Source organism: Rattus rattus, chromosome 5 (genome assembly GCF_011064425.1).
Source record: "Rattus rattus isolate New Zealand chromosome 5, Rrattus_CSIRO_v1, whole genome shotgun sequence".
NCBI lineage: Eukaryota > Metazoa > Chordata > Mammalia > Rodentia > Muridae > Rattus > Rattus rattus.
In genome coordinates this window covers 43634643-43648310 of record NC_046158.1, presented here as the reverse complement: position 1 = coordinate 43648310, position 13668 = coordinate 43634643, and the positions used below count along the sequence as shown (strand labels likewise).

The 13668-nt window shown below is 41.2% G+C and overlaps 1 protein-coding gene across 1 annotated transcript in view; it reads left to right on the top strand.

Moving 5' to 3' along the window:
* Ttc21b (tetratricopeptide repeat domain 21B) overlaps window positions 1-5941 on the top strand; it is a 74854-nt gene extending 68913 nt beyond the window's left edge. Inside the window, exons 27-29 of the mRNA XM_032903417.1 lie at window positions 2057-2177; window positions 4115-4182; window positions 5423-5941. Of these exons, the coding sequence (XP_032759308.1) occupies window positions 2057-2177; window positions 4115-4182; window positions 5423-5500 (267 nt within the window). The 3' untranslated portion in view covers window positions 5501-5941. The remainder of the gene's footprint in view (window positions 1-2056; window positions 2178-4114; window positions 4183-5422) is intronic.
* Window positions 5942-13668: the final 7727 nt, after the last annotated feature.

The window sequence follows — 13668 nt, the reverse complement described above, 5'->3', positions numbered from 1 at the left end:
CTTGTGCCTGCCTGACCTTCATATACACAGCAATCCACAGAACACTATAGCCCTGGTCTGAGATATATTGACATTGAACAGGAATCAAAGCTTTGACAGAATCCCAGCTTCATCAACACTGACCCCATAGCAACAACTTGTGTGATTAAACTTGATTGCTCCTTCAGAACCTTCATTCGCCCTCTTGCTTTGGCCTGTCTGTTTGAAAGCATGAGGCTCAGGAATCAAAGCTTAGGAAGCTTGAATTATATAATTTTAAAGGGAAAATCACTGATATTTGGACCAAGAAAGCAAAAAACGACACGAGAGCATCTTGCCACACCAGATGGCAGGAAAGCTATCAAATACAGTAAGAGTCATGCCAGGCATTCAGAAGCCACGAGGAAGAGTCCAACAGTCAGGGTTGGGACACCACGTACCAAAAGGAATGAGAACTGCAATAGATTAAAACACATCCAATATGTTCCACACATGACTGAATAAAATACGGAAAAGAAAATAGAACTAGTCAACTGCAGTTAATAAGCTGACTTTCTGTCAGACGATGGAGAAGAATTCAGCCCTTGTCCTGGGTTTTCTGCATAAACTCCACTTGTAAGTAGCCAATTATTTGATAAGACATCTCCATGTAGAGATTTTTTGAAATAATAAATAACCAATGATAAGTATGGCTGTGTTTCAACGTTGAGTTTATGAATGGGCAGAATATTACAAAAAGGGAGTGAATCAAACATCTGTGCTTTGCCTCAGAAGAGCACAATGTCTGTGACAGCGATGGAGCTGTGATGACAGAAAAACACAATAACCAGGGTCAGTAGAACACTGGACATATTTTCAATCAAGTGAAATTAAAAAAGTAATATCAAAACATTAAGACTACTGTGCTGAGCTATGGAACATTGGGATGGGGGCTTTCCCAGGGTCACGTTTTTGTCTGTGTTTTAATGGAAAGTGGTCTTAGTGAAAGCACTTGCTGATGAAATTTCTTAGAATAAGGTAAAATGTTACAATAAATTCTGTGGGTGTATAAGGGAAATATTCAGACTGAGCCCCTAAAACAGTGGTTATTTCAACCTGTGGGTCATGACCCTTTCACAGAGGTCATCTAAGACCATGATGAATATCATCTATTTTCCTCACAGTTCATTGCCGTAACAAAATTACAGTCAGGAAGTAATAACAAAAACAATTTATGGTCGGGGATCATCGCAACATGAGGAACTGTATTTAAAGGGTCACAGCATTAGGAAGATTGAGAACCACTGAAAAAAGCAGGAAACATCAATGATATTGGACTGTATTATAGAATCCCCACAAAAATGCACCCAAGTAAATCTTGTGGAAATACAGTTGTAAAGATTCTTTATACTTTTTAGTCAAGATAATAGAGACAGAAGAGAATTCTCCAGATCAAAACAAACGAGCTATTTCAAACAACCCACAATCTGTGACATGGATTGGATTCTCAGTCTAAGAAATTCTTTAAAAATAAATTATATTTCATCAATTTTAAATATGACTAGTGTCTGAATATGTGGGTGATTAGGAAATTAGTGTATTCTAGGTGCATGAGTTTGGGTTATATTTAAGGAAGTCTTTATCTTTTCGAACAGCATTCTAGCATGTATGGTTAAGATTAAGCAGTATCTGGGATATTCTTCTTAGTTATATGAAAGTGTAAGGGTGGTGCAGGAGCTGAGTCAAGTTAATTTTTGAAGGAAAGTTATGAGTTTATTATACTCTTAAGTTCAAATATATGTTTAAATTAGTCACAATCAACTGGGTACCTGTCCATGAATAAAATATCCATACACATTGTATGTGTTCCTCGTTTTATAAAAGAAATTCTGCTTCTGAAAGGTTTGGGCTGGCTGTTGGCGTCAAAATCATTCACTGCGTCCTTTCCATGCTTCGGCTGCACACTCAGGTTGGAAAGCCATTCCTTTTCACACCATTTAGATGGGTTAATATGACTGCTCTGCGTGTTAGACATACACATCCCATAAAATGGGATTGGTGTGGAGAGTAATCTGCTTACGCCTTCCCTTCTCCCTAGTCCTGCTGCAAAGCTTATGAATATATGGGGTACATTATGGAGAAGGAGCAAGCGTACACAGATGCAGCCTTCAACTATGAGATGGCCTGGAAACATAGCAACCAGACAAATCCTGCTGTGGGTGAGTTCGGCAGGCTGGGCCCAGTGTCTTCACAAGAACTGGTATATCACTTGAAAATACTCTTTGAAATGCACATTTAGGACAATACGTACTACAACCCAACTTCTGTTGTCCATGTTTTATCCTCGTGGTGAGTTATTACCTGATAAGTAGATGCATTCTGCCTTCTTTCCTCTCCCTTCACTCTTCTATTTGGAAAATGGTAATGTTGTGGACAAAAAGTATCCTATTGTCGAATATATTATGCAAAGGACACATTACATCATCACCTAAGGTTCTTTCACTGTGAATCTTCTAAAGCCTTTTCACATTCCAGTAGGTTTTGGGTGCTACCTTCCTTATGAGCCTCTAGAAATGTGATGAGGTGTGTGTGTAAACTCTTGTTGGGGAAATGTTAGTCTACAATATCTGCGCAGTTGAGCGGCGTCAGGAATGGGATCAGTGACTAACGTCGGCCTCCTTCCGGTGGGGACTAGAGCTGATAGATCAGCTTTGTGAAGCAGTCTAATGTCCCTGCCCTCTCACAGAGGACAGACGGCCTTCAGTGGGAGCTCCCTCCTGAGGTGACAGTATGCCCTGTGCCCCCTCAGAGGGCTGCCATCTTTCCCTGCTTGACACTGTCCCTGGACAGCACTAAGCACAGCTCACCAACTCTCCCTATAAACATTGGTGAGATCTTTTTAGACTTGAGGTAGAGACGCAGAGTTTCTGTGGCCACAAAGCATGAGAAATGACGTTGCTTGCTCTGTCCTTCCTGCATGTTTTACTGCACCCAGTGTGTCTGTAAGAGTGGTTTGGCTCACTGTGAGTACAAAGGTATTCATGCTTTTATCACATTAGGTGAATCGCGCTATCACCCTAAGATAGCAGCAGTCTTTAACAGTCACAGTGTGGCCGCAATCAGACAGTCCTCACACTCAATGCCATCTGTCCAGCCGGCCCCTGACTTGTGCTTCTTTAGGATCTGTTAAGTTGCTCAATTGGACAAAGTACAGGAACTAATGATTATTTATGTTTTCCTTTATATATTCATATTATATATCATGAGATAGTCACCTCGTGAAATTGAAATTTTTTAAATACCCATGAAATATAAATAAATTTTGATAATTTATTCCTTCTGAGTAATATGTTTCAAAGTTATTTATATATTCTGTTCCTTAGAAAGCTTCAGAAAACACAGATTCCAACTCATCAGCTTTTCCCCTCTATTATTACAGTTTATAAGTGATCTTGGCAGCTCTCCCAGAGTCCTTTCATAGGTGTTCCTCTGACATTTTCAATTATTTAGTTCGCTCCTAAAAATTGTCACTATATCCAGTACTCCAGTCTGGCTGGCCAGATTAACATTACACTTCACTTGTCAAGAAACCCTCAAACTCCACATACTGTTCCCATAGAATTCCGAATATATACATACTTACATAGACACACACACACACACACACACACACACACACGTATGCATTCCATGTATCAATATGCACAAGAACACATTTAAAATGAAAAATCATTTTAAAATAGAAACCACTAGGAACCAAGACAAGCGCCTGTGAAGGGAGAACTCCTCTGACCTATACTCAGGGTACAGGGCAGCCACTAGGTGCGTGGATTCACTTCCACTGCCTGGTGATGAGATTTGACTGTACCCTGAAATCAGTGAGACCTTTGACCTTTTTAGTAAACTAAAGAACCCACACCTGTGGAGAACCAATGTCCCCACCCAGCAGCTACTCACTGCTCCTTTCTGCTCCTTTCTGTTTGCTCGTCTTGATTTCACTTTGCTCCCTCTTGCCTTGTCCCTTTGCTCCCTCTTGCCTTGTCCCTTTGCTCTGTATTAGTTTGGCCAATAGTCCTCCTTAGGACTTCTCTATGTGTCAACCAAAGAGGAACAAAAACCACATAACCACTGTGTCCATCTTTTTTTGTCTTAACAGGATATAAATTGGCATTTAATTACTTAAAAGCAAAACGATATGTGGATGCAATTGACGTATGTCACCAGGTAAATGTTTAAATTACAATTTCTTAAAATAGTATAGGTGGAGGCTGGGAAGATGGCTCAGCTCTACGGGCTAAGGCTCGTGACCAAAAGTACAGATGCACAATTTCCTTTTACTTTCAAATGCAACTGAATGGAAAGAAATAGAAGATGTGGTTGTTTAGCTAACTAATGTATTAAATAAATTATGGAGAAATTATCAATGCTCAATTAAAGTATTTGTGTCAATTTAAAGACATAGGCTAGTAGGAAAAAGCTTGTTAAACAAAACCCGGTTTGGAAGGTGTTTGAAGAGATGCTCGACAGGCAGGAGCCTCTGCTGCTCTTGCAGAGGTCCCCGGTTTAGGTGCCACCACCATGTACACCTCTCAACCATCTGTAACTGCAGTTTTGGGGCCTCTCCTAGCCTTCTCTGGCCTCTGCAGGCACCAAGGACACATTTAAAGATAATATTGATTTCCCAGGTCATTGCATTAAGTAGAATTTTTTGTGATTATATTTAAATCTATTTATTGAAGAAATTTTTATTTGTAAATTATAGCTAAAAATACTCCATAATTTAGAAAATATTTCTGCATTTCATCCCACTAAAACCATACAATTAAATATCTTTAAATCCTTGTAGCTTTAGAATTTTCACAGCTTCTTGGGTCTGCCACATCCCAGTGGTACTTCATGCAAAGAGGACCTAACAGTTTCCCACAGCTCTTACACCTCATATGCTTATGTCCCACTATTATTGTGGTAAATGCCTGGCTAGGGCACTGCTGTTGATCGCTCACTCTGTAAGGCAGTGTTCCTCACTAAGGGAAGGATGAACGCTAAAGCAAGGCTATGCATTCCAATCACTGTGGACTTCACTCTCACACTAGTACTGCTGGGAATGAGAATGCTCCAGAGTCAGTCCAGGTAAATCTGATGCGTGCTCTCGGTTAGTGTCACTCTCCCAGAGGGCATTAGACATCACAAGAAGCTGAGTTACAGAAGGATTATACCTTGTCCTCTAAGTCATCTGTTAAGGAAACTTGTATGAGATGTTTCCATATGTGGTTCCACATTCCGAGGCTCTTCTCTGTTAATGTCAACGAGTCACCAGTCATTGTGATGATTATCACTTTAAAAAGTGTGATAGTTACAGTGTAAATACAATGGACTCTTGGCCATAATGCCCGGTTAGAGTCTGAGTCATAGCTCCCTTGTTCTCCGCAGTTTGTCTCAAGTTAGTTTGGTTTTGTTTCCCCAGGTTCTTGAAGCACATCCAACTTACCCCAAAATCCGAAAGGATATACTCGACAAGGCCCGTGCATCCTTAAGACCTTGAAAGCGATTGTTGTTACGGAAGTGTTGGGCAACAGATGGCAGGGATCCCTCAGCTTTTGCAGCCTTTGCAGCTCACACAGGCTCCAGCTGACAGTGTCACCGAAGTGTGTCCTGCCTTCTCCAGCAGAGGCTGCTGCTGTCCATGGACAGAGCTGGTCTGTGGCATCATTGGTGGAGTGGCCGGATGAAAGCTCATCTTTCTCCTTGCCATTAGGCACAAATGGTAGTTCTCTGATAAAGCCTAGCTCATTTCTACAGAGATATTTTTGTTAAAGTCTAGGTGATATACCTTTTCTGAAGAGTATTAGATTTTCCAACAATCTTATTTAAAGTCTACTGTTATCTGTTAATTTTCTATTATAGTTTGTGATATGATCTCATGTAATTTATGAAAAAGAGTAAGTATTTTAAATGTATATTTTAATAAAGATTTTTGTGAATATCTGGTTTCTATTTTTCAAAACTCTAAAGATACAGGGCAATCTGCAGTGTCATGTAATAATATTAAAGGAAATGACATTTATTAGAAAAATCTTTCCTGGTAAAATATAAAAGTATATGTTTGCCTCTCATTGTTATGTTCCTGCTTCCTCCTCTCAAAGCAAGTATGATCTTAAGAAATGGTCATATTCTGAAACCAGTTTAAATAGGTAAACCCTTACAGCAGTATTTGACCGGAAGCCATAAAAGTGAGTTTAATGTGTCCCAGACAGTGGTCAGGGGAAGAACGGTGAAAATTGCTTTCGGTCATCAGAGACTTACAAAGCCTAGGATGGGGTGGGAGGGGTCGGTGGGTGCAGGGCAGGTGCCCTGGCAAAGAGCACTCTTTGATAGCTGGCCTCTGCTTTTTTATACCAAATTACCCTAATCTTAACAACCTTGGTCCTTAGTATCCTTCTCAGTGTCTTATCTACATCTTCTTAACTTCTTTAAAAGTACAATAGTCTTCAGGTTTATTTTTACTTGCAATAAAATATTTTTAATAATTTGTTTTTCTTTAAAATAGATTACTTTGGGGATCATATCTCCATGATTTTAGTGTCTTTTTATTTCCAATTATGTGCTGTAAAATTCTAATCATTCATCACCCAAATTGCCTTTATAGCATTTCATAAAACTCGGATAATAACATTTAGAAACTATTTAGTGGCCAATAAAAGCACTTTTACATATCTTACAGCATTTGTTCATCACAAGCCTAGGAAAATGTCTTATTCCTATTCTAAAGATTCCAAACCATCCAATCCCTAGGTGAAGAGCTATTGGCTGTTAACAACTGCTAAGAGAGACACAATTATTCTTCCTTCAGTGGTGAGACTCCTAATTAGCTGTTCTCCACCACCCCCAACTTCTGAATCCTGTCTAATCCTTCCACAACAGAGAATGAACACGTGTGTGTGGTGATCTGAATGGGAAATACCCTCAGTACTGGCCAAGTTTTTCACCACTTTGTCCCCAGTGGGTAGTGCTGTTTAGGAACGTTATGAAGCCTTGAGGAGGTACAGCCTCGATGGAGGGAGCACATCACTGAGGGTGGGGTTTAAGGTTTACAGGAACTCGGTGGCTTATTCCTTTTATTGAGTAATTTTGTTATCAGTTTTGAGAAGCCACTGTCACGTCTATTCACAGTTTAATGTAGCCATCCTACCATTCTGGCTCCAACCACTCTATCTAAACTCTACAACATTGACTGCTCAGAATTCTCTTCTTGACTGAGAGTTGATTTTTGTGACATACCTCAATCAGAAATATGTGAAGTCTGGAGCCCACACCAGGTAGTTACAACCCCAGACTGTGCATAAACAACGGCCTTGTACACTGAGGGGAGTCATGCCTGCCTTCAGGATGGACCAGAGTCAGAGAACCTGGTTAAAGAAGCTCCCATGGAGCCTGGATTCATGCCCTCAGGAAAAAGGAAGTGGTTGGAAGTTTAATCAGCTTTGACTTTAATAAATCTAGTGTGGGAAGTAGGGGAGTCCTGAAGAAAATAAATGTCTTCCATCAACCTAGTGCAAACCTAGGAAGGTCTGAAATCCTCCCTGTAGGATTGGTGGAGGAATTGAGGTTGAACTTTGGAGTAGGGTTCTGGTAGATGGGAATTCTAGGACCGATTAAACACCTGAGGAGAGTCATCCTACTTTAGGACTGGAGAAGAAAGTAATTTTCAAGCAGGGTCATGTGGCTCTTGATGCTGATTGAGATTGCCAGGTTTCACACATGGGCCAAGGGGCTGAGGTACATATTTAATATACCAAAGAGGACTTAGCCCTCCAGGATCTCCCAGCATCCCTCAATCCCTACCTGTTATGGCTGGCATATCCAGACATTATAGTTCCCCTCACTTTCTCTGTATTTTCTCTCTCGCTGCATGTGCACATTCTTTCTCCCCCCACCCTCTGTCTTCCTCCCCATGGAGACTTCTCTGGCTTCCTTGGGACCAGTGAACCTGCTGGAGAGCAGCCTCCCAATAAACCTGCCTTTATATACTCTAGTCGGGCTTGAATCGACTCATTTCAGCAGCAGAGAATAACTTATCAGAACTCTATAAAAGATGCATGGGAAGGAAAATGCTGCACTCATGCACTTCTGGTAGAGCTAATGCAGGACAAATGAGACTCTGTCCCCTGACCAACTGTCCTGTTTAGAGAAGCACCATTGGGAATACTCAGGGACGGGTGAGGGGATAGCATTGCTCGTCCCTGCCCCCTTCTAGTGTCACTGAACTGAGACCATCCACATTAAAAAGGCCAAACATACATCTATCTAACGACGGATTGCTATGCAACTATTTTCAAATTCAGTAATGTCTCACAAAGACACTTAATTGTCCAAATTTTAAAGGCTGGAAAAGTATAATAATTGAGGTTATTTATTTGACAAAAACATAGACCCATATATGTAACAGTCACCACATACACACAAAAGTGAATGTATATAATCCAACTGTTACCTGAATTATAATTTTTTCTTTGTCATGATAAACGTTAACTATTATAAACATTTTCTACTAAGAATAGGACATTTAAAATTAAATTTAAAAGTTACTTAAAATTTTAGAGAGCGACCTTTGCAAACTTCCTTTTCACTGTTTAAAGATCTTTTCTTGGTAAAAATAAGTGGGAGGGGGAAAAACTGACCCTCGATTCTTTAACTTTTCTAATTGTTCCTACAAAATATACTCCAGTTCCCTTTAATTGCCAGATACCCAGAATGAGAAGAGAGAAAAAAGACTTCCAGCAAAGGACAGTGAATGTGAAAAGAACTGAGTAATAGAACACAAAGAACATGTCACCCTAAGGGGCACAGAACACAGCTTTACGAAGACAGAGAGAGACCTGTGAGCAAGCCTGTTGCCCGCACTGTGGGTGTTATGGTTAGTAATGAAGTTTTAATGACAATCTTAACCACATTAAATGAATTGGAATGATAGAAATGACTGACGTCATTCAAGGTCACAACACCTGGTACAAGTAGAGTCTTACATGTCACTGGCTCCTTGGATGACGATGAGGAGCAGGAGACCCCTTCCCCTGGGACGAGCCTTCCTTATAGGTTAGTGACACCCTAAGAATGGGAGGTAAGGAGACATAATGGGAATATATCTAGATAAGAGGACAGAGGAAAGACAGGATAGTAGTATTCACTTGCCTGATTACTTTTAAGATAGATGCATTTGGTATATTGAAATATTTATGGGCAAAGTCAGAAAAAGAGAAGGTGCACGATATAAAAGATGGGGAAATATGAGGAGGAAAACCAGGGCCCTGGAACTTTAGGAGAATGAGTGAGGGGCACACTATTTTTGTAAAGGAAATGGAGAAACAAAACAGAAGGAGACTGACTGCACATATAAGGGTGGGTGGAGGAACCCTCGTGCTAATGGGCTTTAGCTGTGTAAAATAATCTCTGACCAAAGGCAGCCCCTGACCCTACATACACATGGCATCTTGGCCTCCTTTAGCGGCTTGGACTTGAGGAATTCTTCACGTATCTCCATGTTCCTGGTTGTGGTTGCTGGAAGTCAGCCTGCCCGCCTTGAGCTGGAGAAAGGGAGGGTGCGAGAGGCAAGGTGACAATAGGTGACATGATAAATCATGCTCAAATCTTAGGAGCACGAATGTGCCCCCTACCTCCTAGTACTTTTCTTCAGAACCAGTTGTTTTGGTGTTTGTTTGTTTTGTTTTTGTTTTGTTTTGTTAGAGCAGCGCTTCACTTCACAGTCTGCCTTCCTGTCCTTGCTCATCAGTGACTCCGGCACAGTGCCTGTGAAGGTAATCCGAGCCCATAAATGAGAAAGGCTGAGTCACCAGAGGATGGCTGAACGCCTCCTTCCGAGGGGACAACCTCAGGAGCGAAGGCAGACTTTAAGCCAATCCATTTTCAGATAGAGTTATTTTTAATCTTCCTTCAAGCAATTTCTTTTTTGGCAATCTTAAGCTGTTTTTAAGAAAACAGATATTTTGAGAAAGTAATTACTACTTCCATTTCTGCCCCAGGCAGTCTAGTTGTATTTTCAATGCAGGAAGTGATGTAAGAGCCTGAGAAAACTCTTGCAGCAGGACGGGCGGGTGCTATGGCGTAATTGGCAGTGTCACGCTCAGGTTCCGTGCACACTGAGGCACTCACTAGGCTTATCTGCTTTCCAGAAAAATGGCGAGCCGAAATACTGAACTGCAGAAGTGTTAAGGTGAGATTGTTGATTCAATGTATGAAAATTGGTGACTGTGTATTGAAAATTTCTGTTGTTCGCTTCCCACCAGGACCAAAAATCACAAAGTACAGAAGATACTTTGACCCAAGAATCTCAGAGTAGTAAAGGAAAGGAGAAAAGTGTGTGTGTGTGTGTGTGTGTGTGTGTGTGTGTGTGTGTGTGTGTGTGTGTGAGCGCACGCACTGGAACTTGCTAATGTGCTAGGCTAGGCTGGCTGTCCAGCCTCAGGAATCCACCTGTCTCATTCTCCCCAGTCCTGGCTTACAAGGGTGGTATGGTGCCTTGCTTTCTTTATATAGGTTCTGGGAGATCAAACTCAAGTCCCCATGCTTCATAAATAAGCACTCACTGAGCTATCTATCACTCCAGCCCATCATAGGTTTCTTACAAGGTTAAGCATCCATTTGCCTTCCAGTAGAAAGTTTTTCCACAAATGGATTTTAAAAATTGTTTTTTGAAATAAACACTTCCATTCTGCTTAACAGAGTTACATGGATGAGAGGTCGTCAGAGGACGCACATACCAAAACAAATATTTACCTGGATACTTAGCAAAGTATCTCTAATAGTTTATCTTTCTGCACATATACAGATTTTATGTACATTTACACAGTCATATATAAAACCAAACACGTGACTTGGTTTTACTGAGCATCCTGAGAATGGGTTAAGTAGCATGTAAGGTGCAATCGTCGGTCCTTAATTACTTCAGTGGTATTTCTTCCCCAAAAAGATAGCCTCCTCTGTAGTCAAACTGCTGCTATGGAATGTAGAAAGCTTAGAATGGATACAGTATCCTTTTACCTCTTACTGCTGATTGATCCAATAGTGTCCTTCCCCAACTCTACTTCCAGAGTCAAGATCCACCCTCCGGCCAGACATCACGTACCTCTCATGTCTTCTTAGCCTTGTTTAAATTTCAAACTTTCTCTGTCTTTTTTGTCATGCGTGTTGTAGGAAACTACAGTCCTCAACACCCTGAGCTTCTATACGGTAATACTTCCTATTTTGGGTTTGTCTGATAATTCCATTCAAGATCCAAAGCATCCATGGCCAGAGCACAACATGACTGATGTGTCCTCAGGGAATCACACCTGAAAACACACGTGCCTTGAATTAGTCTTGATCATCCCAAGGTCTCACTGTATAGTGTCATCTCTCCTTGCAATTATTCATCTATAAACAGACACTTAGAGATCACCTGGGCATCCCGCTCTTCTTCCAAAGTACTCGCTAGCTGTATTGGGAGTCTTGTTTTCTTCATGATGATCATAGATGACAGTATCGTAACATCAGCCCTTTCTCCCCTGGACAACGGTCAGCCACCAGCAGTATACCATGGGTAAAAATATTATTCCTACTTAAATTTATAATTTAACATGTAGGCTCATGGACTTCGTGATCCTTCATAATTTGTTAATGTCCTTGATAATTCTGGTGCACATTTTTTTCAGGTTTGGTCAGCTGGAGACCCTTCAGCTTATTCCTGTGTCCTTGTGACACACTGCATCATTCAGGGTGTGTGTGTGTGTGTGTGTGTGTGTGTGTGTGTGTGTGTGTGCATACTCATGTGCGTATCTATGTTGTGTATGCATCTATGTTGTGTGTGCATCTGTGTGTGGGGGGATGGAGGGGAGAATGTTCTCTTTCCAGCATGAGGAGATTCAATAACTAATTACCCTGCCCCCATCCTTGGAATCCAACCATTTCCATTCTGCGGCATTTAAACAAAACCAAAAGATATGACTCCCGTTACGGGGGTTGGTATTTGAAATTAAAAATCAAAGGCAGGAGAAGAGACAGCGACCTCAGGAGTTGAGAGCATGTCCTGCCATACCTGATGACCCGAGTTTAATAGAACAGAAGGAGAGATTGACGCTCCAAGTCCTCTGTTTCCCACACACTCACAGAAAAACTCTTTCTCACACACACACACACACACACACACACACACACACACACACACACACACACCCCAAGTAAATAAATGCAAATGCATTGAAATTTGGATACAAAATCTATTTTTTTATCCCAGGGTGTAGTATTGTGTCCTTTCTGCTTTTAGTAAACATGTGCACACACATGATACACATATACACGGATCACACAGGTGTACGTTGAATGTACACATGCATATTTTAGGAATCACAAAAATCATATCAATCTCAAATAATTCAACAGAGCTCTTTCCCCCAGAATTATTTACACAAACACGTGTTCACACTGAAATCTCGATCCCATCATTTATTTCCAATTACTTCAACTTAATTTCAGAATTGCCTCACCCAAATAACCATATCAAACACAAACCCACCGAAGCCTGTTTGTCACAGTCCTCCCTGCCTAACACACACACACACACACACACACTTACACACACCTCACACACACTCACACACACCCACACACACACTCACACACACACACCCACACACACACACACACACACACACACACACACACACACACACACACACACACACTCACACACACACACACACCACACACACTCACTCACACACACACACACACTCACACACACACACACTCACACACACTCACACACACTCACACCTACATTCACACACACACACACACACACACACACACACACACACACACACACACACACTACTGACTTTAGTTTCAGTACTGGTAAAGGCAAGCTATCTTTCAATGACCCCATCACCATATCCTAGTAGCACAAAGCATTTAAAAAGTCACACTGAAGAATTTCTTGCTATGCTCCACAGAGCAGCTTTGCCGTTTCCTGTGTTTCTCTCCTTGCAAAATGGATTCCATTTTTTCCCCACACCAACAGTGTCAGACTAACGATGTAGTGACAGAAAGGTGAATAGGAGACTTTAGGGCCTTACGCCAACCACCATGGGGTGAAGAATGAGAGTTGAGCATTTTTGTTAAACCAAAAAGAAATGAATAGAGAAACGGCATTATTAGAAATGATTTATCTTTCCACGGGCCCTAAGTATTTTCAGAGTCTGCTGTGATGCTCTACGTGGCAGCTAAAAATAGCTACAGAAGGACACGGAGGGAAATGTTGTCTTCCTATATTATTGAAACTATGAATTTCTGATCCATAGCAGCCAACACTACTTTCCCCTCCACCTCTCCTTTCAGACTGCTGCCTAGCTCATTGAGTAAATCTCGGTCTTGACTTGAAAAGGATTTATTTCCCCCACTCTTTATTCTGTATTTACATTTTATATCTACTTTCTCGAGTCCTACAGACTCATAAAATGGTTTTGAATAGCCTAGCTGCAGAGATGATGGGGAGGTCAGCTATGTTAATTTCAAAGTGCCCCAGACTTCGGTGTGAGGTTGCCTAGCAACCCATCTCTCAGGCCTCCTTTGTGGGTGAGAAAAGAGAAAGCAATTCTTCTGTATACTCTCAAGCTGAGATGGCTTTATAAAGTAAAAAATCCTTTGCAAAGGGTCCGG